The sequence below is a fragment of the Frieseomelitta varia genome, unplaced genomic scaffold (genome assembly GCF_011392965.1).
Source record: "Frieseomelitta varia isolate USP_RPSP 00005682 unplaced genomic scaffold, Fvar_1.2 scaffold_909, whole genome shotgun sequence".
NCBI lineage: Eukaryota > Metazoa > Arthropoda > Insecta > Hymenoptera > Apidae > Frieseomelitta > Frieseomelitta varia.
This window is the reverse complement of record NW_025110711.1, coordinates 536,929-563,987: the sequence shown is the minus strand read 5'-3', so window position 1 is coordinate 563,987 and position 27,059 is coordinate 536,929. Positions and strand designations below refer to the sequence as shown.

The 27,059-nt window shown below is 36.1% G+C and overlaps 2 protein-coding genes and 1 non-coding gene across 12 annotated transcripts in view; 2 read left to right on the top strand and 1 right to left on the bottom strand.

Annotated features, from left to right (window-relative positions):
* Positions 1-10,216: 10,216 nt before the first annotated feature.
* Positions 10,217-10,290, top strand: Trnai-aau. The gene has a single exon. It is a non-coding gene; the product is annotated as a tRNA-Ile (tRNA).
* Positions 10,291-11,066: 776 nt separating this feature from the next.
* On the top strand, positions 11,067-24,423 carry LOC122537462 (mitochondrial uncoupling protein 2-like). 3 transcript variants are annotated; one of them, XM_043670642.1, is made up of 6 exons: positions 11,067-11,196; positions 15,146-15,692; positions 15,847-15,968; positions 17,938-18,047; positions 19,600-19,812; positions 20,649-24,423. In XM_043670642.1, the coding sequence occupies exons 2-6, from the start codon at positions 15,570-15,572 to the stop codon at positions 21,032-21,034; spliced, it is 954 nt and encodes a 317-aa protein (XP_043526577.1). In that variant the 5' UTR covers positions 11,067-11,196; positions 15,146-15,569; the 3' UTR covers positions 21,035-24,423. The 3 variants fall into 3 exon arrangements, with proteins under 3 accessions (XP_043526577.1, XP_043526578.1, XP_043526579.1); XM_043670643.1 differs by lacking the exon at positions 11,067-11,196 and adding an exon at positions 14,702-14,850; XM_043670644.1 differs by lacking the exon at positions 11,067-11,196 and adding an exon at positions 14,924-14,944.
* Positions 24,197-27,059, bottom strand: part of LOC122537457 (cytosolic carboxypeptidase 1-like) — a 34,579-nt gene continuing 31,716 nt past the window's right edge. For 7 of the 8 annotated variants that reach the window (XM_043670624.1, XM_043670626.1, XM_043670630.1 and 4 more), the window contains 5 exons: positions 25,994-26,246; positions 25,333-25,457; positions 25,078-25,230; positions 24,853-24,992; positions 24,197-24,651 (listed from right to left, as the gene is read on the bottom strand). In XM_043670624.1, the coding sequence (XP_043526559.1) occupies positions 24,878-24,992; positions 25,078-25,230; positions 25,333-25,457; positions 25,994-26,246 (646 nt within the window). In that variant the 3' untranslated portion in view covers positions 24,197-24,651; positions 24,853-24,877. The remainder of the gene's footprint in view (positions 24,652-24,852; positions 24,993-25,077; positions 25,231-25,332; positions 25,458-25,993; positions 26,247-27,059) is intronic. The other variant, XM_043670627.1, reaches the window with a different exon arrangement.

Genomic DNA, 27,059 nt, shown 5'->3' with positions numbered 1-27,059 from the left:
AGACATCGATTGATTTAGACATCGTTTCATCAGTGAAAGAAGGAAATAAAAAAATCTGGCTACACGCGTTTTAATTTTTAGGAACTTTTTGGAAATTTTCGACTTAAAAAAATCATGATCACGACCCAATTTCGAAAACTCCGGCTATTTCCTTTTGACGCGACATTCGTTTTACGTTAGATCACGTATTACTTTAAACGCGGATCCATTTCCGGCGTTGTAAAAATAAATGTGCAAACGAGAAGCGAAGGAAATTGATCCAACCCGCCGAGCCCCCCTTCAAAAGAAACAAACGCGCCTGGTCAAAGACATGCATCCATTTTGTTCTTGTTAAAGTTCACGAACGCCATTACAATGAAGATGTTCGACGCGGCGTTCAAACAAGCATACGTTCGAGTTCGTTCCACCGATTTTAATAAAGCATTGAATGACGATAGAGGGATCGACTGACGCTCTATTTATACGACGTACCACTCGACGACTCGATTAGATATGACGTGCACACGGATCTTTTCTTTGAGACTGGATAAAAATACATATCGAAGTTATGATGTCAAAGAAAGATGAGACCCTGATATTTTATCTGGGATTTATGTAAAATACATAAAAGAATGTACTTGACGTAACGACAAAGCTAATAAATATTGGCAAGGAAGACACGTCGAAAGAAATTCAAGCTAAAATATTGAAAAAAATGAATGAAAGTGCTAGGAGAGAAAGAGGCACCGCGGTTATGTACAATGTTAGCTTGCTGGATCCTGGACCTCAGATGCTGCGTCCAAAAATAAAATTACTGCCGAATTAACGAACAGAAATAGTCTTCGTTCTGAACGGATGCTCCTGACACAGGTTGCTCGTATCGGTTAACCCCGATGAGCAATTATGTTTGAAAGTTTCGATCGAATCAGGTACAAAGTAGGATTAATGCAAAGCTCTAGACGTCGTGAGGTGACACGACGGTGATTTCAAAAGAATTCGTTGGAACTTTTCGGAATGTTTGCAGTTGCGTCACACTTCCTGCTTTCACTAATCAATTCTTTCCTTTAGATCGGCAGTCTAAGAACCTACTTCAACCACTACAGAATTTTTTTATTTTTATTAAAGGAGAATTGATGCGATAACATTTTACAATCTTTACTACAACATTAAAATGGTAGTATTTTTTAAATAGTTACTAAATTATTAGATAAATTAGATCATTATCTAAAGGATTCTTTAAGCTTCTCAACAAGAAAATTAATAAATCCAAATTATTGAATATCCAAATAATAATTAATTAAATCCAAAATTCCAGCGAAACCTTTCAAACGTTCGAACCAATTAATAAAGTATTAATAAAAGTGAAAACGATACCGAAAAGACGTCGCACCGCAGACAGGAGCGATCAACGAAATCCAGTATAAAGATTGTAGATCTCCCAAGTGGGGAAAAAGCACAGGATAATCGCGATGGTTCCAATATTATCAGAGCGTGTATTCGATCGATTTTCGTTCAAAGCACGATTTCCTCGAACTCTTATTCAGCATATGTCTCGCGTCCCACAATCTCGACTCTTGAAACCGCACCGAGCTGAACCGCGACGATCGAGGAGGATCGTGCTGGAAAATGTGGCGTGCGATCGATGGAGATCGATCAGATTCGATTTTTCGTAGTTCGGTCCACGACGAAGATCACGAAGAGACTAGTCGACCCGCTGCTTCGCCGGTCCAGGAGCCGCTTACCGCGACATTTATATTTAACTTTGGCGTCGTTCGAGCTTTCGACTTGGGATTACCACTCGCGCGATTCCGCCTAGCGTTCCCATTCTACATTTCCTTATCCCTTCGCCTCGCTTTATGCCCACGATTCAGATCATCCCTCTTGCTCCCTCCTCTATCCATCTATCGCTTTTCTTCAAGCTTCCATTTTATTATCGGCGCTGAGGTAAGATCGCGAGGATGGTTCTCCGTCTTTCTCTTTTACTCTTCTCTCCCTCTGCAAAAAGATTTTTACTTAAAAGATTTCACCGGAATTTCAAATTTCGTACATTTTCGACAATTTCAGGAGATTATTAAAATATTGGAAAGTCGATGTCGATGTAAATCGAAGATTTACAAAAATGAAAAATACAATCTGGAATATTTGATTTTTTATTTGAGTTTTGATTTTACTGAATGAAGCTGAATTTTGATGAAGGATAAAGTAAATCTATCATCACAGCTGTCACTCACCTTATGAAATTACGTATACCTACAAACGAGGTATGTGTCACGTTCTGAAATACCGATCATGTAAAGAGTTGAATCGTCATGCCATCTATGGCGGCAAACGCACGAATTACATTGAATCATAGACATATATGAATAGACCTAGCACCTTACGGATTTTCGTCGCCGGGGATCTGAAATATCGACATGGTAAAAAATCACTGGTTTTTTAGCGCACTCTACGTTTAAACAACGGTGAATTGGGGAACTACATCACGTAAAACGCTCGAATTTGATCTAGTGAACGCGCCAGAAATAAGATTTATAAAATTACAGTGCTGTCAAATTTTCAATACCGAAACATGAAACTAGTAACTAACTGGAAATCATTCTATTATATATCAAAAGAGCTCTATCTATGATTTACGGTATTACGATGGCTACTTTTCACATAGTAAATTAAAATTCTAAAGTTATTAATAAAATATTAAAGAACCTATCAGCTTACATAAATTTTATAATATGCGAAAAATTAAAGAGAAGAAGAAAAACAACCCTCTTATTTACAGATATTATCATTGTAGAAGAAATAATTAATCCTAAACTTTCTAAAATATTTCTGTACGAAAAATACAAATTCTTATGAAATATTCATTTAATTCAATAAGCGTATCCATACTGTTACAAATTAGTTATCCAGATACCAAAACTATGTATCATTTATTTTTCGTTAATCTAATGGATATGTACACACAATAAATTTACACAAACACCTAGATCGCAGCCAATCAACTCGCATTACTTCAATCATTAACTTTTATAACGAGCATTCTGTTTTAGATATTTCATAGAATTTTCTATATTTAACGTATTCTACGTGCAATCTTCTTTTGTTGATGTCAAAAAGATTTGTGAAATAAATTTAACAAGATATGTTTAATTACCATTCGACAGGATCCAGGCATCATTCCCTCTAAATTCCATAGTCCATGTTATTCTATCTTCCATCCATGCATTTGGAAGTTGATAAATCTGTAACAAACTTATTTGTTGGATTAGTAGTTTAAGGAAACTTAAAACAAAAATTCCACACCACTAAAACAGTCCCGACATTTAGAAAAAAAAAAGTAGATGAATAACCAGAAGGGTTACTGTACAATTATGTTACGAACCCGAGCAACAAACCCGAGTATCTTGTTTCGCAACACTAATTCGCTAGCACTAATTGTGAAATAGAAAATTTTCAAAATCCAACGCGAAGAGTGCTTCGTCATGTCTAAAATTCCCGAAAATATGTACGTGACGTTATTAATCTATGCACTCATGTTTAAAAATGCGCAACACTAATTGCGACGCGTTCAGTGCAATCATGCTGGAGGTTGCTGATGAATGACTACTTCTGTACAACTTTTGTAACTGCATCAGGTGATCCAGGACCAGGAACAGCTTTCCACGAATTCAGTGGAAGAATTTGGGCATTTTGTAAACGCAACGCTACGTCAAGAAACGCGATTATTCATTATCGCAACACTAAGAGTAAAAGTAAAACTGGAAATCGCGATGAAATAATGTCGCAACACTAACTTTAAAGCTAAATTCAATGAAAATTATTATTAGCAATACGAAACTGTACGAACGAAAAGCTACTTCAGATACTCTAAAATTAATTAAAAACAACTCTACAATTTAATTCTGAAAATAGGAAGCAAGATAAATTTTATTATATATAACTCTAAGACAACTTTAAAAATTCACAATCGCGAAATCATAATTCGCAACTCTAAAACAAACACGATTAGCATTTTTTCGCAACTCTAATTTAAACCGTAATCAGTTTCTCGCAGCACTAATAAACTATCTCGTAACTCTAATTCAACTCGTAATCGATCTCTCGCAACACTAACAAGAAAACTCGCGATTTTCCCAAAACTATGATGAACGATGATGGAGAAAGAAAAAATACAACTACAAATACTAAAAGAGCATAGTGACAAAGTAGTAACGAGAATGGCTTCCCGTGCTCTGGAATCATTTATTTAAATGATCCAGAGGATGAGAAGCCATTTGTTGTGACCCTCTTCATGGCAGTTTGCCGGGCCTCTTCGGCTTCTAGCCTTTTCTTTCTTCGAGCACAATGCCCGCTGAAACATACATCTAGCTCGAGTCTTTCTAATCGCAAACCAAAAAATAACTTATAAAGGTGAAATGAAAAGATAAATCGCGAAAGCTGACTTCAATACACATGGACGACCATCTATCATAGTGATCGTTGTCCGTCGCATGTGCGTGCTCGAGCATACCTACATGAACGTTCGTTTCGGGATCTAATCGCGACCTATCCACGACCGCGACCGCGGTAATAAATTCGAAAAATCGAAGAGTAAAATCAGAAACAAGTGGCATGCTCCATTTGTACCAATTTCACTGTCGAGTTTTCAAATTAGATTTCCTGAAACAGGTTGGACACGCGAAAGGGGGACACGCGATCAGAGACTGTGCCAACCTGCCCGGCCCTACCTACTTATAATTAAACACATTCACACCAGAAAGTATGCTACCTATCCTAACAGTCGCTCTATATTTAAAAAAATGGCAAAACAGACACACCAACACACTCATTCCACGGTTCTCACACATACTACTCGGGCGCAGAAAGACCTACACTAGAGAGGACGTCCCGGGACGCCTCCGACATCCGAGCTTAACACACAACTTTCACACTCTAATTTACGTACCATTTTCCTGAAATCGACTGACAATAGCTAGCGACCATTGCGTAAAACGTGATTAAAACACGTTTATATTTACAGCTATATATTAATAATATTAATTACAGCGAGATATTAATAACTAAGGAAAGATGCATATAATTACTATAGACATTACATGTACAAGTTGACTTGGAATCATAATTGTAATTGATAATATAGTTGTAATAATAATAATATAATTATAGTTTATAGTGTATTATGTGTTATGTGTTATGTGTTATGACAATATAGTCATAATTCTTTGAATTAGTGCAAAATATTTCAAATTATAATGAATGGAACAATAGAAACGACGCAATTCCACATCCTAACCACACACACATATGAGGAAAATACGTCGTGCACGATACGCTAACACATTGTCAGTCGCTAAGAAATTTTTTATAAAATTATAAACTATGATCATCATACCCAATGTCTTTCACCCACCCAAGTAGCACCTGGGCACGTGAGTGAGATCCTGACAATGAGCACGGAAGGGGTTAAATCTGAAAATCCTGACTAAAAAAATAATTACTTTATATCATTTGTATCTAACGGACTATTGTGTTATTTTATTTCAAACTTTAATGACTCTACTCTTTCAAACATTATTGAAATTGCAAGAGTAATAGAATAAAGACAATCAATAAGAATGGAATTTATTAAAAAAGATATTGTGAAATCTAATAACTGACTCAAACAATCAAAATAAAACAACTGACTTTAAATTAAATATTAATAGAAATAACCTCAGGCGACTTCTTCATCAAAACACATTTTCGAAAATGCGGAGACAGTATTCAAACTTATTGCTTTGATTCAAAAATCTGCCTGTCACGAAATATCTTCATGCACATAATATTTCATACATTTTTCTGCGGAAAAAATTCTAATCTATTATATTTCAAATTCTACTGAAGTTCATAATTAAAATTCATTCAATACCATTATAAAAGATAAAATGAAGTTGGAAAATATTAATTATTAAAAAAGTTATTAATTGTCAATTATTATAACAAAGCGTATTACCAATATCAATAAGTGATAACTGTATCTTTCATAGCAATGAAGTCGGAGGGTATCCGTCTTCTCTACTATGAAATACTCAAACGAAATCATTTCAATAATTATTCATAATTTATCTATTCATATGGATATTTTACTTTTGCAAACATTTATATTGAATATACTTTGATTTTATAAGTAATTGTTAATACTATATTATATAGTATTATTATATGTATATATTCACACTAATTGTTAAAATCACGATGTGCAAGAAGCCCTGTCCTGATCTAATACATAATAAATAAATCTGAAAATGTTACTACTCACGGGTATAAAAAATACCCGTGGTCACTATGCTCATCAAAAATTCTACGTATACAACCAGTCACCCGTGCCGATTCGGACCTTTCGTCCTATGACATGATTGAGTGACCGGAGGAACATAAATGCATGCGACTCACGCGATAGATGATGAAGAACATTATCATCGATGCTGCACTGGAACTGCACAGGGAAAGTTATCATGAAGACTCTCATCAAGTAGATGATACCACTGAGACTCCCATGGTGGAAGTGAACGCCATGAAAAATTTCTTAAGAAACATAAAATATTTTATTTTTAAAAACACAGTGTTATTTATGAAAATTCAAATTTTATTACTGATAAAAATTGGGACTAATAATTTAGTGTTTTTATTTTATAATTATAATTTTACATTCGACTAGAGAATAAAATTTAAATACTAAAGTACTTACATTTTTAGCTTTTGAAGCATCATAAGATTGTTGGAGAATTAGGGAAAATGGAAACTGCAGAAGATCTGTGGCAAAATATTAAACATTATACTTTATTGTTAAATTTGAAAAATTTAATAAATTGAGGTACAGTATATAAAAATACTTACGATCTTGATCTCCTGAAGAGGCCTTATCCTCTTGAGCACTGACTCTAATGTCGAAAACGAATATTCACCACAAAGAAATATAAAAAAAGAAAAATAAAAGACTATCAACGCGCGCGTTTAAATATCAATCGACGAACTCACTGATTCTAATTTCGCGAATTATAATTTGAATGAATTGGTTATTTAATTTAATGAGAGCCATTTCGCTCAGGAAAATATAAAAATATTTCGCAACAAACACTGACTCTACCAACTGCATTGCACGCGGTCACAAAAATTTTCTGAAAAATTGAAATAAAGCTGATTAGTAGGAGAAGGACAAAGGAAACGTTGTGTGAATGAAAATAACTAGTATTATATCTAGAATAATAAGTATTAAAGAATGGAAGTAAAAGAGTATGCCAAAACGACGCTAGCATACGAGACAAGGTACATGTGACCGTAAGAGTGAAATCAATGATCAAAGAAAAATCAACACAAAAATCTCCAAAATCTTACTCGATTTCGTTATCTTGATGCTCAATGAATCGTCAAACACACAGGTATTAATTAAATGATACTATTAATGAGGTATAAATCGAAATAAAAGAGTATCGAAGAAGCGACGCCACGGAACTTAATGCGATGTAACACGTGTTATATTCTCGAAATCTGGTAACTGAATGATTCGTCTCGACTTGTCTCGACAAAGTGATAACAAAAAGTCGGAAAGGTGTCACGCGAATAAACAAGTGTAACAGAAGAGCCTTACACACACACGTAAGCGTTGTGTTTATGTTGTTTTGAACCTCGGATTTCGAACCTCAAGGCCTTCTACGTCTTATTTTGCTTGAAAAATAAGAACTTCAATTATATTACGTAGTAAAATTGTTATTTTAACTATTAAATACGTACATTCTTAATAAATTATTGTTGAATTTAATATAAGAATTACACATGAAGTTACAAATAAGTTACAAATAAGTAGAAAATGTTTTAATAGAAGTGTGTGTAAGCATATAATAAAATGTATATATATATATATATATATATATATATATACATATATCAATGAGTTAATCAATTACAAGGTTACAATATTTCGACATAGAATTGAAATTAAATTTTGGTCTAAAATTATAAATAATTTTTAACATAATACGGTCTGTTTAAATGTATGCTATTATTTCTTTAATTGCTGAAAATTATATGTAATAATTATTTGGTTAAATTTTATCTTGAGTTAGAGCCAAAAACGTTTTATCTTAAAAATACAAAACACAAACACAAATTTAACAATTATTAATTTAAATTTTTACCTGAGAATTTCTGGATATTTCTTTTTGAATGATTTTTCTGAATATTACTTTCGTCATTATAGATAAGGTGTGCTTCTTTCCGCCATTTTTAACCGCCACTTCCCGGTTAAAAATCGATCATGAGAAATATCGATTTCGAGTTCGAGAATCGTAGGTGTATTGCGTATTTCGCCATTGGCGCTATAATCATTAATCCAATGCGCGCGCATTTCAAAATGTTAACTTGAAATAAAAAATAAAAAAACTCTATTCTAAATCAAATACACAAAAATTCATGGGAAATACTTAAAAAGGAAAATATTCATTCACTAAATGAAAAATTGTCAATACTTTAAACTGTTATAATTTCGTGAAAAAAAAAAAGTTGTAGAACAGTTAACTTGAGTTTATTTTAAAGAATAAAGTCTCTACTTCAACAATCTTGAGTTTGTTTCCTTCAAAGATATTTATTCAAAGATATCATTCAGCAAGTGTAAAAATACTTTACTTTTCGAAAATTGTAAAAATTCAAACATCTCACCGAAGGGAAGTTTTTCCACCACTGAACAATTTTTTTTCATGATCAAATCAATTATGATCTTGAAAATTGAAATCTCCCCTTTATAAGTGGGGGAAATAGGAATTCTTCTAATTATTCCATGATACTATTTGCAATCCAGTCCATAAAGGAGAATTTTGATATCTAGATTGGCTTACAGGTTATGTAGTTTTTGGTTTGGTATTGTTCCGAACTAGTAACATTTGGAAATATTAAAATTCATATATTAATAGGATAGAATAGGTAAAAAGTTTTCATACCTCTGTTAAAGGATTGAAAATGAATATGGATGGATGGAGAGAAAGATATAGGTGGAGAAGTATATTGCAGTTGTTAATGACAATACATTTCTACAGCTCATCATATTTACTTCTTTCTTCAAAGGTAATTACAATAATACTATAGCACGAATCTAACTAATGTAAAAATAGCGCAACGTTTTAAATCACAATAATGAAATTTAAAATGCTCACAAAAATTATGAACATGCCGTTAACCTTAACTCCTCTATTTGAGTCGATCTTTTTCAAACTCGTGGCCTCTTTATAAAGATTTCCCAAAGACTAATCAAAATTGTTCGTCGCCGAATGGTGGCGATGCCATACGACTGTGACCAATCAGAAGACAGCATAAAAAAGTCACGTGGTTCGACATTCCCAATTAATGCTTTCCTACTGCCATCTATGAGCAATATTCAAAAGTTTAGAGAATAAATAGTTGAAACGTATTCAACTCCGATAATAGTGTAAATTGAATTGTAAAATACATACATGTAAACGTTGTTATAATTTTGTTATAATGTGTTCCTAAATTAGATAAAATTGAATTTCGAGATTATAGCAAATGAAGATAGTGTCAAGTTCATAGTTCCTAACCTTCATGAAAATCCCGCGTTGATATTTTCAAAGTCACATTACCTCTGGGTATGTAACAAAGAAAATTCATAAAAGGCATAAATTCATAAATAAACTTTACTTTTTATATATAAATATATTTTTAAAAAATTTTGTTTGAATATAATCATATAATTTAATATAATTTATTATAATTATTTAGTCATTATATCATTATATTTATTATAATTATTAGTCATAATATCAACATTTTGCATGTAAAATATATCATGTAACATGTATTCTGTTATATAGTGTAAACCCAGCTTAATATTAACTCTGACTCTATTTATGAGCAGAATTTAACTACAAGACAAAGTTCAGACAGTTTGATATCTTTACAAATAAAACGACCTACATACTTCGTCGATCAATTGTGCCTGATGTACTGATTTGTAAATAATCATGCTTGATCAAACAGCGTTTATCAAAGTTACTTAAAAGAATTATTCCATAGCAAATATATTTATACTTAACAGTAATTGAAATATAATTATTTATTTCTTAGAGAAAAATTAATATAAGTAAAAGGTAACTTGTAATTATTAATTTATATAATTATTTTATATTTAAAAGTATTTGATTTTTGAAGTGATTTACACAAAAAACTGCAAAATTAACACAATCCTTCAACTGGCTCATTAGCTCAGTTGGTTAGAGCGTCGTGCTAATAACGCGAAGGTCGCGGGTTCGATCCCCCCATGAGCCAAGTTTTTTTTCTATATATTTTATACAAAAAAATTGATATTATTGCTTCGTCTTTTTTATCATTTTTTTTAACAGAACTATTTAACGAATGCATTGTCAGTATTGAACTTTACATGAATTTATTATCCACTTCATTAAGCAATAGTTATCAGCCACATTAAAAACACACTTAAAAGCGATTAAACTATTATATCATCCTTATTAGACTGATAAGACGACCATAATCTTGATGTCAATATTTATATCAAATCTACACGTATTCGGGAAAGGTCAACAATATTGATCAAAAGCTATCAAACATTTGTCTAATTCTTATCTCAGACCCACGAAACCCATTAAAAAAAAAAAAAATTTATTACGACGTTTACAACAAAAGTAAAATCGATAAGTGAATTGTTATAAATTTTCCATCTAGAAAATTCATGCGACGTAACATGTCGATCATTATTCGAGAATATGCTCTTGGAGGATGCTCTTCCATTGTTATTTGTCGTCGAATCGAATATAGTTAGCTGCATTGCTAATTGATGAAAAAAATTGCAGCGTATGCGGCAAAATAAATCTCTATGATGAGCTGTGGTAATTTCCAATGGTGCAGGCTTGCATGATATCGCGACACGTAACCCTTCTTCATTGAAAAGGTGCCGACCGTAATGCGTCTGCTCTAAACCGATGCATATATATTGTATATCTGTGTGCAACTGGGAGCAAGTTATACAAGTACGTTCCTGGAACTTATCGATCAGGTCGCAAGCTGAGCTTCCTTTGGTCAAATCTGACGTCGCAGACGACAGCTGATACGCAGAATTCAACTGTGGACGATCCCTATTGGTCGACGAGCCGGTATAAACGATGCTTTCACGGTAACCTGTTCCAGTTGTGTTGTTATCCACTCACTGTACACTTGGTAAGTACATTCTGTTCGAAATACCATTGTTTTCTATTATTCAAACGATATTTATTTTTTCGGGCTATTAGTTATATATTTTGGTAATTATATATAGCAAATTTTTCCAATTTCCAGCTATTTCACCATAGTTTTCTTTTTTTTTTTTTTTTCGTGAAAGCTTTATTTTATTACTAAGCTGTAGTGAAATAGCAAAATTGGAAAAAGTCGCTAAACTACATATTTGCCTATTTTTCTCAAATATCCCTGAGAATTTTCGTGAATCTTTTGAAATTATCAAATGTTCGTATATCAGGTGATATGACCTATTGTCATTCTAATTTTCATCGTAAATATTTAATATTCATATTTGATGCTATCTTCGTCATGTTAGTATTATGCAGATCATAAAATTCAAATTATTCGCGTCAGTAAGATAATTACGTATAATAACGTACTGAAAGGTTTTGTCATTTGTAAATATTCTATACAGTAATCACGAGATCGATATTCGCTTTGACGCAAACTCGTCGAAAACGCTTACTTTTGTTAAACCAATTGCAACCATTGAACACTAGATAATCCTTACGTTTAAATTTGAGGGATAATAAATTTGAGCGTTTTGAATTTTATACGTTTTGAGTTTTATTCGTTTCGATGTTAACAACGAATAAAAATTTGAGTAAAATTGACAAAACGGACATGGCCGATTCATTTTTCTTGCAACTGCAATGCATATGCGCGAATAGTGAAAGGTCGGCAACATCGATTTATCAAACACCCACGCGACCACCTGGTACAAATTAATGGATTTCCACGAAAATTCGCTATTCACAAATAGCTCGCGAAACAGAAACTATACAATCGTCAACGAATTCTACAACATTCGAACGTGAAAGTGTGTAACAGCTAATTACAGTTATTTGGGTCATTTTTCCTAGAACAGTTAAAACATTTCGCTATCTATTGATTTTCCTTATATTTATTTGTGTAACTTTGAAAAAGTATATAATTAACGATCCTCCGGGTTTTCTCTTACGACTTTGAAACATAAAAATGCAAACGTGTCAATTGTAATTTATACCTTTTTAAGATATTTTTCATGAAAGGAAGTTGCATTAATATAATATAACTGAAAATTAAAATGGTCACAATTAAGTAATATTTCACAATTTGTTATTCACATTTGCCCTGTGAAATTATTGTCAACAAGATATTATGATATTGAGGGTATAAACTATATTCCTTTCGAACGCTTTTGTCGTTTGTATTGATTTCGTAACATTGAAAAAGTACAGTGACTGGATTGACTCAATTGTTTACCAACGATTGCTATGCCTCTACTACATTCGTATCGAGGATAATCAATATACCCAGACCTTTTCAGTAGCTGTATTCCCTTGTACGCAAGGATATCTCAGAACGCCGCCTCTTCAAGGCTCGAGATCGTTAGAAAGCAAGAGATAACATACCCAAGATAGATCCTATTTGCATTCTTCTTTCACGAGCTGCAATCTTTTTAAAACCTACGCGAAAAACGTTTAATTGTTGGATTTCACAAATTAAAACTATTCAATGTTTTAACCTTACTTCATATTTTTTTACGATTACTTCATAATTTTACATTTCCCAATGAACATGTATCGAAATTCTTAAAAACATGATTTAACATGGGAAATGTTAAGTTTCTAAAAAAATACGACTGCCTAGCTGGATTCTATGGTTTAGGGAGGTATGTTAGTTGCTTCCAGATGTGAGAACGTAGTATCTGCACATCCTAACGGTCCCAGGATGTGTCTGTCCCTCGCAATATGGATTTCTGAGTTTGTATTTATGGCTGTCGTAACAAAACTTGCGATAAAGTCCTTCATCGAGCCTTAAAATTGAGTGTCGAGCATGACGAATCTTGGAATTGGTAGTCCGGTGTGACTACAATAGAAGCATGGTCACGGGAGATCCCTGCCGTCGAGAAATTAGAAATTGTAAAATTGCTTTCCCTGGCTCGATGAGTTTGTCCTTCCCGCCTCCTTTGTGTTCGGTAAGGCCGAACACTGCCATCGAACAGAAAAAAAGTCCAAAATTTATAGCAGGATTAAATTTAAATGTGATTCATAATTAAAATAATTGTCTAGACGTGTTATTTGAGAATTTATATATATATATATATTCATATAAGTATGATACGGTATGTGAAAAATATGGATGCAGCAATGGGTGCAGCAATGGGTGCAGGCGCATGGCCGAAGTTTATTATCGATCGTATTGTTTGCAAGCGCTTTCTTCCATAGTCTTTCGACACAATGGAGCGTACCGATACCACGCATTCGCAATGGAGAAATCGTTGAATAGTGTGTGGAAAGCGTTTCTAATAGAAATCAAATCAAATCAGAAGGTTATGACAACGTTTACGATTTTGAAGTTTAAATTGTAAAAAGCGTTGAAATTGTTTCAACATCAAACCGTCATTTTCCTCGTGTAAAGTTCATCTCTGATAAAATTTAGATTCGATCCAGACCTTTTTTTCGATGGTTTAAAGTTCAAAAATTGTCAACTATGTGAAACGTTGATTAGATAAATAGAGACAGAAACGGAATAATACTAGTGACTAACAAAGAGCAAACGGAACCTGACTTAACTTACGTTTCGGACTTTACCCCAGCCGTCTTAGTCAACAATACTATTTTCGTTTTACTGGCGCGTAAGTTTTTACTTCGTCTGTGCGCAAAAAATCGGCGAAACAAAAAACTATCGTTACAATTGTATAAGAACGTTACTTATCTGCAGCAACATTTCACAAGCAAAAATAGCCTCATAATGGCCGCAATAGTGTGTTACAAACATATTTGGGATGGGCAAATTCTGGGAAAGGGCCCAGAACTCTCTCCCGACGACTGTAGATGTCCCAAGTGGTGTAGCATAAATAGTAGAGAAAGTTAGGCCTGGGACTTGAGATTACGAGCTTTAGGGCTAGCCCTTCAGGCCTAGCGTTTAAGATACCAAGGGTATGGATGCGTTTGTGTGTATGTGTGTATGTGTGTGTGTGAATGACGAATTTTGTACAGATGAGGAAAAAAGGGCAGTGAGTGTCGAGAAGTCAAAGAGAACAGAGTGAGTGTCAGAGAGAACAGAATGAGCGAATGAAAGAGAGAAGACAGTGAGTTGAGAGTTGCGCGAGAGAGAGAAGAGAGTGAATTGAGAGTTGCGAGTTTAGCAATTAAGAAAATAGTGAAAATTTCCTTTATTTAATCTACAATAAACAACCATTCTTTTATCAAAATTCCTACAAATTGGGATCTCAAGCCGGGATTCCTTCATATATAACTAGTTTTAACATTGAAAACCACGCTCAAATAGAATTCGAGGAAAACGACAAAATGACAAAACAAAATACCGCTTATTCTTGATGTATCATATTTTTATTCTGAATGAAACGGAAGATTCGTGAGACACGTTCTCGCGCTGGCCCTCTTCCAATAGTGCTCTAACTAGCGATCTATTTTCGCGTTACTCGCTCGAAGTCACATTTCGATTATTCACACGTGAGAACAGTGTCACCGAGTGCGAATTAGCGTTGTGTCATTGCATAAAGTCGAGGCATAAAAAAGTAAAAAAAGAGTTGACGTCCTCCGAACAATTATGACGTGGACAACGCGATAAGCTTCGTTTACGGACAAAGTAATCAGTCGTTCCGATTACAATATCGTGGCACGCGCGTCTTTACAGTGTTCCGCGATAATCTGCTGTGTTTATGTTCCGATAACAGCGAACTGTGTGTATTTTCTTCGATACGTCGGTCTCTATCTTACGATCGATCGTAATACGTTGCTCGACCAGTTTGTCAGTCGTTAAACTTTGATTATTTTCGTAGATAAGTCGAACGTCGATTGATCGTCAAGACGATTTAGATCGATGATCGTGTTTTTGTGAACGTCGAATTTAATGGTCATTTTCTCTTTAATCTCTGTTGCAGAAGAATAGTATGTATAAAGTACTTCACAATCAAGACATAAAACACGAGTGCTCGCGGTCAGGGGGACTGCACGCGTATCCTGATCATTTCAGGGAACCTAAAAAGCTCTGTCTTTAAACCACAGCCGTCTGCTAAATGATCATTTAAAGGTTCCTGTCCTCTGGTAGGACTTTGTATATAGTGTACATACCGCTTTTCTAACAGAGGATCTCGCTCAGATAAGCCGAGCAAGCTCGAAGAATCGAACACAGAGAACACGCGGCGATTTCAACGAGTCGAAGTTTTTACTATTCAAATCCCATTCAAATCCGACGCATGCATCAACCTAGAAAAAGCACCGATCAGGCTAAATAGCTGCGAGAAAAGAAAAGAGAGGAACATCGGTGGAGAGACAGAGAACGAGAGGAAGAAGAACGAGCACAAGATGAAGCAACAAGCTTCGTCGGACGAGTTCCCCATATGGATGAAATTACTTTCTGCAGGCACGGCAGCCTGCATCGCTGATTTAGCAACGTTTCCTTTGGACACCGCCAAAGTCAGAATGCAGGTAAATACATACATACGTATTTCAAATTCGACCTTTTCTCGATTGAGTCTATTCTTACAGACAGGCAGTCGTCGAATTTTGGAAGTATTCCGAATGTAAATGTGTTTGTCCTATCGTTGAAGAGGTACGATAACGTGCGTACGATTTTTTGTAGATTGCTGGAGAAAGTCGTCCTCTCCTGCTGGCATCAGCGGACGGCTCCATGCTCGCGGTTCGAAACGCGCATCCAGGATTATTGAGGACAGTAGGGAACATCATCAGACTCGAAGGAGCAAGGTAGGTTGTTCACGATCCTATCCGTAATTTAAGACGAACAAGGGGTAGGTAAAAAACAAAGAACCGATTACGATTACCGATATCGATATATTAAATATCAAATCGTGTATACGATTCTTCCAAAGTATTTGTACACGCCGGGCAATCTTTTCTACGTCCGTTCGAGAATGAACTTACTTGAACTTGAAAAAAAAAAAAGGAAAAAGAAGAGAAAAAAAAATTTCCGTATAACGACTGATGAGTAGGGCTATTCGTTCCAAGTAACTTTACAAGTTATCGTTAACTTAACAGACGGCACATTAACTCTCTCTTTAAAATAGCTTCTTGGCATTCCATGTCTTGAGAATTTCGTCAATTCTCTGCACATGACCCCGCGAAATCGATTGCTCCTTCGATCTCGTTGTTTGCTAACTGCTGGGTCGATCGACTCCGTTCATCGTTGTCGCGCACTTTGAGCCAGGTCTAAATATAATTAAATGCATCGTACGATCGTACAGCTTTCGTTTCGCTGTGCTTAATAAGGCAATCGATCGAAAAGGATACATTGTACAATGTTGAATTTTATATATATATGAGTTATACACCATCGAGCACGTCGACAACGACGAACGAAGATCGAGATAACGAAAATGGAAGTAACGAAAATCGCGATTATGCAAGTTTAATTAACCGCTGACGCACTGGCATTTCGTTTCAGTTACCTTCTCTCATTTCCAATGCTAAATGAGTTAGTCTTATTCTTTTTTTTTCTTTTTCTACGTAGATTCAATTCAATCTTATCGAGTGCTATCGACCCGTGTTCATCGAATTGATACTTGATTGCACAACCTCGATCACTAAACAATGTACTTAATTTTTTATTTATTAGACGAGAAAAACGCGTCCATAGCACTCGCTTCCGTTACCCCATTTAGTTTCTTTCTCGAGCACGAGATGTTTTTCTGACTTTGTACGAAAATCGCAATAAAGAACAATTTTCCATTTATTTGTACAAATAATAAAAACTTTGGTTTTACTTTAATCCAAATATATGATAACCACAGTTGCTTCGTTTTATTCCAAATGGTTCCAAATAATGCTAGCAATTGTTCTTTAATGACGAAAGTTCGACAGAAAGAAAGACACCACGTGACTGCATCAAATCCCCTATTCGTGCGAATATTTTTCTTTTCTTATTTCGATTCTTATTTTTCTCTGCTTTTTGTTTATTTTGCCTCTGCTCAGCCGCAGTTTCCCTTTTTGAACGATTTTTGAGAAAAGTAAAAAAAAAAAAAAAAGAAAAAAAGAAAGCAGATCGGCGCCTCGCATGGTTGCGCTTCCACCGCGAATACGATTTGTCATAACCGTGTCCAGCTCTCTCAGCGCAAGCTCTCTTCCGATTCTTTTAGCTGATCTTTTCTCTCGTGCTCTTCAAATGTTTTTGATGAGAGACTCTATTGGCTTCCCTTCATGTCTTTCTAACACACTAGGAAGACCAGTCTGGTTATCTATTGAACGAATCAGCATAAACTATCATTTAATTATAGTACAAACTCAAAAAGCATGTTTCCGCGAATTCTTGCTCAAGGTTAGTCATTTCCTCTACGAATTGTTCCATTCAAAATGATAATTCCTCTCTCAAGTACTAAACGGAAAAAGTCTGGTATTTCTAGTGTGCAACGCGATGCAAAAATCAAAGTTCTTTTCGCCAACTGAGAAGAAACAAGGAAGAGAGAAAGAGAGAGACGAGCCGAGGTACTTGCCGGAGTACCTTCATTTTGAAGTCAATTTGAACGAAGGGGAGCAAATTAGAGAAAGAGAGAGCGAAAGAGAGGAAAAAAAGAAATCGAAAAGAAAAATAAATATATTTAAAAAAAAAAAAAAAAACTTGTACGAACAAACCAAAAATCAAAAAAATAAAAAATATTACCCTGGGCTACATTTGAGGGTAAATTGTGAGGGCGGTGAGCTTGAGCGAGGGTGGTTACAGGAGCCTGTACGGAGGTCTGTCCGCGGGACTCCAGAGACAGATGTGTTTCGCCAGCATACGGTTGGGCCTCTACGACGGGGTGAAGTCACGCTACGCTGGAATCATCGACGGTACATCCAACAAACTCCTAACTTTTTGATTACGTAATCCTCCTATTACGATATAACAGACTAGACGCGCGAGCGCGTGCGAACATACGCCGCGCACGTGCTCCATCTCTCTGTTACACGAATGAGTAACACACGCGTAAGTAATGGCTGGTTGGTTGGTTGATAATCGGCCACCATTGGCTACCGCGTGCTTTTTCTAAGAGATTATAAAACAATATATACACACACATAAATATAAATATATCTATATAAGATAATAAACTCTAGCAAACTACCCATTGACTTATCGAGACTTTGATCGCTGATCGTGAATCAAAACGTGTAGAGCGTTCCGGACGTGGCGCTGTTTCATTTTACTCGTCGTATTCTCCTTTTTTTAATTTTTTTTTTTTTTTCATATTTCATTCGATGGAAAATTGAGTCTCGTTTCGTCGTCGATCGTCGTCATAAACGAAAAGGAATTACTTGCAAGAGAAGGAAGAAAGAAGAATAGATTATAAATAATGGCGAGAAAAATCATCGTCACGCATATATATCATATTTTTCTCCCGTAAATTGAAATAATTGTAACTAACGCATGCTCGAAAACGATCGATTATTGTATCGAGAATGCTTTAGAGTTATCGAACGGTATATTTTCTTTCATATATATATATCTTTTTTTTTTTTTTTTTTTTGTTTCTCAAGACCGAGGATTTGGAAAGAAATATCTAAGAAAAATGCACAGTTTGATCTCGTTATTATTACACGATTTCCGAGTGTATTTTTTGAGCTCTTCTTTGAATCTATTGCGTGTAAACGAATATATATTTATCTAAATAAAAGAAGTAACATGTATGTTTTGAATATTTTTCATGCGTGTGTGCGTTAATACTCGTGGAATTTTAATCGTGGCTACTGTTTCTATCGGTCGTTTGTGGCACTAATCTTTCGTAAACGATAAGACATTTTAATCAGAAGTGACGCGAGTTTTCGAATTTCGTCTTCATTCCTCATTGTCGCATGTTGTAAACGTTTCCTTGCGTAACTTGCCGACGTGATCACTCTGAACGGATCACTTTTTTCGCATCAAGAAAGAGATTGCTAGAATCGTGTAAACCGACGGCACAAAAGTACGCGCGATCAACAACAGCAATATGTTGTATAATCTTGTTCTATTTAACAAACGAACTTAAGCTACAATTTTCCTCAGATTTCCTTCAAAGTTGATCTCGAGTACATCTGCCATCGAACATCTCGCATCAATTAATTGACCCAATTCTTGTCGTAAACATATTGTTAACTCTCGTTAACAAACGAATTCGTGATACCCTCGTGACGTTTGAAAAATGATCACTTAGAACAGTCGTTCTTATCTGTAACGTGGATATAATCAGTGAGCTAATAAAACGTGCTGTACCGCGCAGAGCGCGATCTGTCCCCCACCCTGCATCCTACTTTTTTTCGATCTAAAAACCGTGACACAGAGACGTAAATAATGTTATTTCGAAGCAATTCAGACACCGACACCGAACCCGGGCCGCCTTTTCACCGTATTCTTTTGTCTTGGCAGGTAATAACAGGAGCGGATCGAAGAGCATTTCTGTGCGAATAGCCGCTGGAATCACGACAGGCGCCCTGGCGGTGCTTTTCGCTCAGCCGACTGATGTCGTCAAGGTTCGCCTACAGGCTGGAAGTATTGGACGATCGTCGGTGAGATACAGCTCCACCCTACAAGCGTACAAGAATATCGCTGCTGAAGAAGGGACGCGGGGCCTTTGGAAAGGTATCACGCAATCACTATACTACAACTCCTCTGGCATTTACATACACGCGAAGAAATACGATACTCCCTCGCTTCGAACGATTGCAAACTGCTGAGCTCCTGCAGAATGACAATTCAGTGTTTATAAATCTCCTCCAACCCTTTAGGTCGCTTTGTAGCTTGTAATATTGTATGACACTCGTGGCATGAATTATGATTCCCAGTGCAAAGACAGATTGTAGCAGTAAGCGGGATCAGCTCCTATTCAGCTGACTAGCAGATTTAATCAGTATGGACAGCGAGCTGATCAGTTTGCTGACTCTGTCTGACATCGCGTTTGTTTTAGCTGCTTCATTCTCTCAGTCAGTTGAATTCGTCAGTTATATCGTGGCATAAATTTGTTCTCGTCCTAACGAAATTGATCTTCAGTTCTCTAGAAGCACGAATTATGCGACAGTTATGAAGAGCTATGAGAGTGCCGAGTGTTCTTTCATATTATACGACAATAATCTATATACAATATATACAAGTATTATAGTTGGCTGATTGCAGTATATCTATAATAATATTTTTATATTTTGCATACAGCTACTAAAAGCCAAAGAATTGAATCGTTGCCAGTGATCTTACATTACTCGCCAAATCTCTGTCTGAGCCTCTAATTCGTATTCAGTAAAACAAGTACTTTGTACCAACCAAACGTAATCGAAACGAAATTCGTTTGGAATCAAGAGAGGATTATCAAACGATAATCCTTTGATATAACCCAACGATCTCGTAGCCTGTAGTGTAATATCGCTACGAGAGTATTAAGATTCGAATGGGGTTTTTAGATTTAACGACGTTCTTGTATTCAGGAACCATGCCCAACATCTCGAGAAACGCGATCGTAAACGTGGCGGAGATCGTCTGCTATGACATCATCAAGGATTTCATTTTGGAGCGCGACTACCTGCGCGATGGGATCCCTTGCCATATAACGGCCGCTGTGGCGGCAGGACTGTGTACCACCCTGGCTGCTAGTCCTGTAGATGTGGTGAAGACTCGTTACATGAACAGCGCTCCCGGCGAGTACAAAGGCGTGAAGGATTGCGCCGTTCGTATGATGATGAAGGAAGGGCCGTCCGCGTTCTACAAAGGCTTCGTGCCCAGCTTCACGCGTCTGGTATCCTGGAACATCGTTATGTGGATCACCTACGAACAGTTCAAGGTCTACGCGAAGAAGATGAACGGCGACCAGTAAAACATCCATCCCTGTCGCGTTCCGCATCGTTCTCGATCGACTGCAGTACTCGTCGATTCACAAGATGTGCACACACGAGCCGTGTTTTAATTAAACTGCAGCTTCATAATCTGTATTTCGATCGTGTAGCTTAGAAGATGGGAGAATGTATTGTCGAATGTATTGTCGGTTAGATTTGGTCGTTTATCGAATAGAGAGCCTCTTGCCTGCTGTCGTTTGCAGTCGTTGTTCCTCCGCAAAATTTTGACGCGTATATACACATACATTTACATACATAGTTTTTCCCTTGAGTACTTAGATAGTGCATGTTGTATTGATTAATTGTACACTTATTTACTTTCCATTGATTGTCAAAGTTATTGTGCGGATTTCAAACTTGACGACAGTTTCAGGATCCTGTCTGTAGGTAACGGTATCTATCGCTGGCTTTTCTACCTGATACGTATTCGTATGTAATAATTACTCGCAAAGATTTTTACCTATTCGTACGTAGAGGGTGTGTATGGCATATGATAGAAAAGTTGTTAACGTTACGCTGCTTCATAGGATGTGTGTAATTGTTCGCACGAGGATAGATATTAGACTTTCTTTCTCCTTAATAAAGGACCTTAAGTATAAGAGTGTTTAAGCATAATTTCGTTGATCTTACTTGCTTAGTTTGCAAACGATGGCAGCCCAATTCTCCCATCTATCGTTGTATTTTCAATTTTTTGTTTTCGTAGATATTTCGACCGCGCGTGCACTCATGATTGGGAGTCGATCAAATTAAAATGATTTGACAAGACGGAGGAAACCTGTCCGTCCAAAATTACATTATGAAACAAGCCGAATACTATATGTGACTACGTAATTGGCCTGTTTTAATATAGTCCATTTCGAAAAAGAAAAAAATACTCGTTTTTCAATAAGTCTTTCTCATCTTTCAACGGAGTGCACGTACGATCAAGGAGATCTTAGAAAATTCTCAATAATCCCATAATGAAACATTTTTGACTACGTAAGCTTTAGAGACATTAGTTGGACAATAGAGAGAAAAAAATTTCCCCTCTCTCCCTAATGAATACTAATCTAGTATAAAATCGCGCGCATTACGGTACGCCATACAGACAATAACATTTCAAAAATTTTCTTTCAACGTGTTTGCAATATCTGTTGACAAAAATTAACACACACGCACACATATACATATACACACATGGATACACACAACGATTATTCGACTGATTTCCCTTTCTACGCTCTGATTAATTCTTCGAGGCATTCTAGCCATGGGCTAAACAAAGATCCTTCGCTATATCTATCTGTATAATTGTAATGTTCTTTCTTCTAATATTTACGTTACGCGGAATGATTTGTCGCAATTGTTAATGAAAAAAAAAAAAGAAAAAGTACGGACGTATTTCGAATCTCATTTCGGGTCAATTAATATTATACAGGGCACAATTTTTATCGAACTTCGATCGACAACTCGTAGTCTGTTTTAAAGGCTATGTTATCATCTATTGATGTAAATTTCACATTAAAAAGCAATTCCTATTGATTCCGACTGTGTCATCCATTTACTCTATTTTTTTTTATCTTATTTTTCTCCTATTCTCTATCATTTTCAATTCTCATTTTCACATTTAAGTAACCTCTGTGAAATCCGTATCTGTAGCTCGAATACCATACAGTATTAGTTGTTGTTACCACATTTGAACGTTAATCGGTATCGATTAAATTAGTTTGTTATAAGGGAAAAAAAATTGCTTAATGGAATTCTCGATTGATTGATACTTCTTTTTGAACTACGTAACGAGAAACTTTACTGCCTTTACATTGCATAAATGAAGCTGCAGAGTATTTTCAACCGACGAAACGTATTTACTCATTTCAAGACGAACGTATTATATATATATGCATATACGTGTATACTTTATTGAGTCTACGTGTCATGGTGAATACAACAAGCTTCGTAAAGTTTTTTGCGTGTGAAATATTCATAGCAAGGCTTCGTTACGAGTAATACTGTTTTTGTAAAAATAAAAAGTTGTTTCGAAGAGGTGAGATGTTTTAGAACTTAGAGCCTGGATGCCCGATTAACGTGAATTGTAATGGTTGTGCATTCGATGTGGTAAACTTCAGCCTAAACGATCTTTTTATCACGAGAAGAAAATTAACGTTAAGATAGATCGACTGAGCGTTTTTATCGTGCACTTGAATTTTACACATTTCTAGAATTAAAAAAAAACTGGATAGAGAAGAAGAAGCTCTCTCTCTATCTCTATCTCAATTATTCGTTATGATCTGACGAATTTCTGTTCTCTTTTTATCTGTCTGTTTTACACTGCAAAAACGATTCACAGCTTTTCCTCTTGATTTCACCTTCCTCGGTTTCATTCAAACTTTACTTATTACTATTCGTTTCGATCCTACTCGATTCGATTCGTTGTACGCACGTCCCATCGATCGAGCTTCGATTTCGCACAAAACACCGTAGAAAAAAAAAATCTGTGCCACCCTCTTTTTAATTCTCTGCTTTCCGTGAGATTTGTTACTTCTGAATTGTAGTATGTTCTCAAAGCACCGGCATCACACTGTGTAACGCATCGTTTATAAGCAGCTTGTATTAAAGATTGAGCAATACGATCTCTAGAAGCCTGAATTTGTTAAACTTCGTGCGAAAAACTCGTGCTGATTAACGACCTCGTAGAAGAGTGACTCAATTTAACTAAGGATTAGCATAAAATGCGAGTGAGAATGAGAGGAAATTTTTACACAACACTTGAGTTTTGGGTGAAAATCTTTTCTTAGCGAGACCTTTGCCGTGTTACAAGTAAGCTTTATTTTATATGATCACAAATCGAGAAAATATCACATACAATGAATGTAAACAGCGAGGTGTAGCGTAAAAGGAGAACTTTGTTTCTTCGACGCTCGCTTGATTTCGTAACTAAATCCGTTTCGTAGATTTCTTTTTTCTTTGGTAAGAAATAGGACAATTCGCATTGATGATTTTTAATCTTTAAAATCGCTTCGAGTCGCTTCTTCTATAAAATATCGCTTTCCGTTTTCGAGTCTTCTACCATATTGGTTGTTCGTAACGTTGATTCTTTCAAATTTCGATTTGATTTCTGGCGATTTTTACGATCGTCTTTTCTTTCCCTTTCTTTTTCTCTTCCGGCGAACGAAGTTCTCAAATTCTGATTCAAGCGGGCATACGCTCCGTCATCGGTGATGTCTAAGGTGCTCAAATTTAATAGAAGTTTCAATTCACAAACGGCGGCAAACGTTCGTATTCGAAATTGTATTTCAATGAAACTGGGCTTCAGTTTCCACGTAGGATCTCCGTAGAGATAGCTTGATATTTGTTACGAGTTTTAAATAAAAATTCCTCAAAGTGTACAGAACTCTTCCCTCTTCGGTGTTCTTACTTCCTTCCGTTCGGCAACCAAAAGAATCTTTGACGATCATTGACGTTCGATGTACGAAGGAACGCCGATATTCACCTTGATCGATTCTACGAGATTCGAAATTATTTTTAAGTTTCAAAATCGGACTCATCCGACTCGCAACTGGACGAAATGTCATCCTCCATGCATCCTGATTCCTCCGGAATACCCTCTCCCATGGGGATTCTAAAAGAATAAAAGTAAATAAATATATTAACATTTGCTTAAACATTTTACTGCATTTACGCATTGGCGCGTTAGTTAATGTTAGTAAATCGATCGGGCAAGATTTAATTCGTTAAGCAGAGATATTAGTAACATGGTGAACAGACATTTCAAAACAACGATCAATCGACATTAATCATACGATCGCGTGGAAAATCTTGCCTTGAATCGTCTACTTAATCGTTCGTTATGGGATCGCAGCGATATGATGCACCGCCGATTTATCCTGAATACATTTAGGCGGAACCTTCTTCGACGCCCGCAAAATGCATTTTCGCGGGCAACAGTCTTCCATCAATGTCCTGCGTTCATAAAATCTCTCGCATTATTCTTATCCTATCTACCAGTCCTCTGCAAATTTCCTGCCATCATTCGACTTCAACTTACTTCTCCACGCTCCAATCTTCGCCGCAGTCCTTCATCATCGACAGAGCCTGGCAAAAATCTTGACCGATCGCTTTCAGGTGTTTCGTGTCCAGATGCAAGCCAGCCAACGTTCCTTGGTCACATCCGCAGAAACTGCTCTCCATGGTGTAACTTCTACGGTTTTCAAATGAAAGAAATCGTGCGTCAGTGAAGAGTTGACAAAGATCAAATGGATATTACGCGCGAAGGTAGATCGGCAACTATGTGGACGTGTACCTCGAGACACCTAACTGCCGCCATATGGCTACCCTAGCCGTGGACTCCTTGTTCCTCTCGACCTTGAACGAGCACAGTGGCAACGCGAACGCCGGAGATATTCTTTGCATGAGGTGCGGCAACATCTGAAACGCGTATCTCGCGTGGAATCCTCAGAATTACCCGCCGACAGCCGCTCGGTTATCCAGTTCTTTGTAATTTCGCGCGTCCCGATTAAAAATCAACTGGGCCGCGCGGTCGCGGTAAATTGTAACCGAAATCGGTAGAAAATTTTAATGGAAGACTAGCCGTAGAAGTCGAACGAGATCGACGAAACGAGAATAAAAAAAAAACGATAACGCTCATACGAACTATTATAGTTCGAGTGCCCGTATTCTCGCGGAGAGCGTGTAAAATTGGAGCACACGGAATCGATGTACCCGATCCTTGTCCGCCGTAAATTACATCGGGCGAAACTCGTTTTCCCCTCTCTCCCTCTTCCTCTCTCACTCTCTCTCTCTCTCTCTCTCTCTCTCGCGTCAGAACCGCTCCGCTCGTAAATTGACTTCGATAGATCGCGCTAGATTAGCCGTTCGTAGGTTCTCGTTGCCCGGTGCAGTGTAACCCCGGCACAGTGTCTAAAAATAATACCCCAGTCTTCGTTCCTCTTTCGTCCCCTTACCAAATACTGCGCCGGCTGGTCCGGTTTCGCCCTGTCCGCGGCGCTCCAAGAACCCGACCTTGAGCAACCGAACAGAAACACGTTCTTCCTCCGTGAATGGCCATGATAGTCGACGAAAACGTAGGGAGGTCTCTGCAGCACCCTCGTGCAATACTCCATCAGGCCCTTCGTGTGATAAATCACCGGATGGAGTACCTGATTCGGGTTACTCCATCGTCTGTTCAGGTCTTCGTTCGTCAATCCGTATCGATTGCTGTAACGCAATAAACCATTTGACGCGCCTCCCTCACATAGAACTTTGTTAAATAAATATTGTTAAATTAATAATGAAACTTTGTCAAATAAATATTGTTAAATAAATAATGAAACTTTGTGAAATAAATATTGTTAAATAAATAATGAAACTTTGTCAAATAAATATTGTTAAATTAATAATGAAACTTTGTCAAATAAATATTGTTAAATTAATAATAAAACTTTATCAAATAAATATTGTTAAATAAATAATGAAACTTTGTCAAATAAATATTGTTAAATAAATAATGAAACTTTGTCAAATAAATATTGTTAAATAAATAATGAAACTTTGTCAAATAAATATTGTTAAATAAATAATGAAACTTTGTCAAATAAATATTGTTAAATAAATAATGAAACTTTGTCAAATAAATATTGTTAAATAAATAATGAAACTTTGTCAAATAAATATTGTTAAATTAATAATAAAACTTTATCAAATAAATATTGTTAATAATAAAACTTTGTCAAATAAATATTGTTAAATAAATACAGACTCTCGTAGAGTTCTAGTAAGTGTTTTAGATATTATTATTATCATTATCATTAGCATTGCTTATGCTAACAAACAGGCACCGATGAACAAACAGTTGATTAACGTGAAATTAATTATGGTGTATTTTTATCGCTGAATGAACGTTCTGAGAAGCACGATTTCAGAATTTCTTAGCAGTTTGCACGTCGGTGGCGCACGTCGGCCGAGCCGAGAAGGAGAAGGGCTCTCTCGTCAGAGAGAGCGTCTTCATTTAAGGATTCAATCGTGGTTAGA

Excerpts from the sequence above, each read along its gene's own strand:
- LOC122537462 (XM_043670642.1), top strand. The coding sequence starts at position 15,570 with ATGAAGCAACAAGCTTCGTCGGACGAGTTCCCCATATGGATGAAATTA. Across the intron at positions 18,048-19,599 it reads CTACGCTGGAATCATCGACG|GTAATAACAGGAGCGGATCG; the intron begins GTACATCCAACA and ends TTGTCTTGGCAG. Across the intron at positions 19,813-20,648 it reads GACGCGGGGCCTTTGGAAAG|GAACCATGCCCAACATCTCG; the intron begins GTATCACGCAAT and ends TCTTGTATTCAG.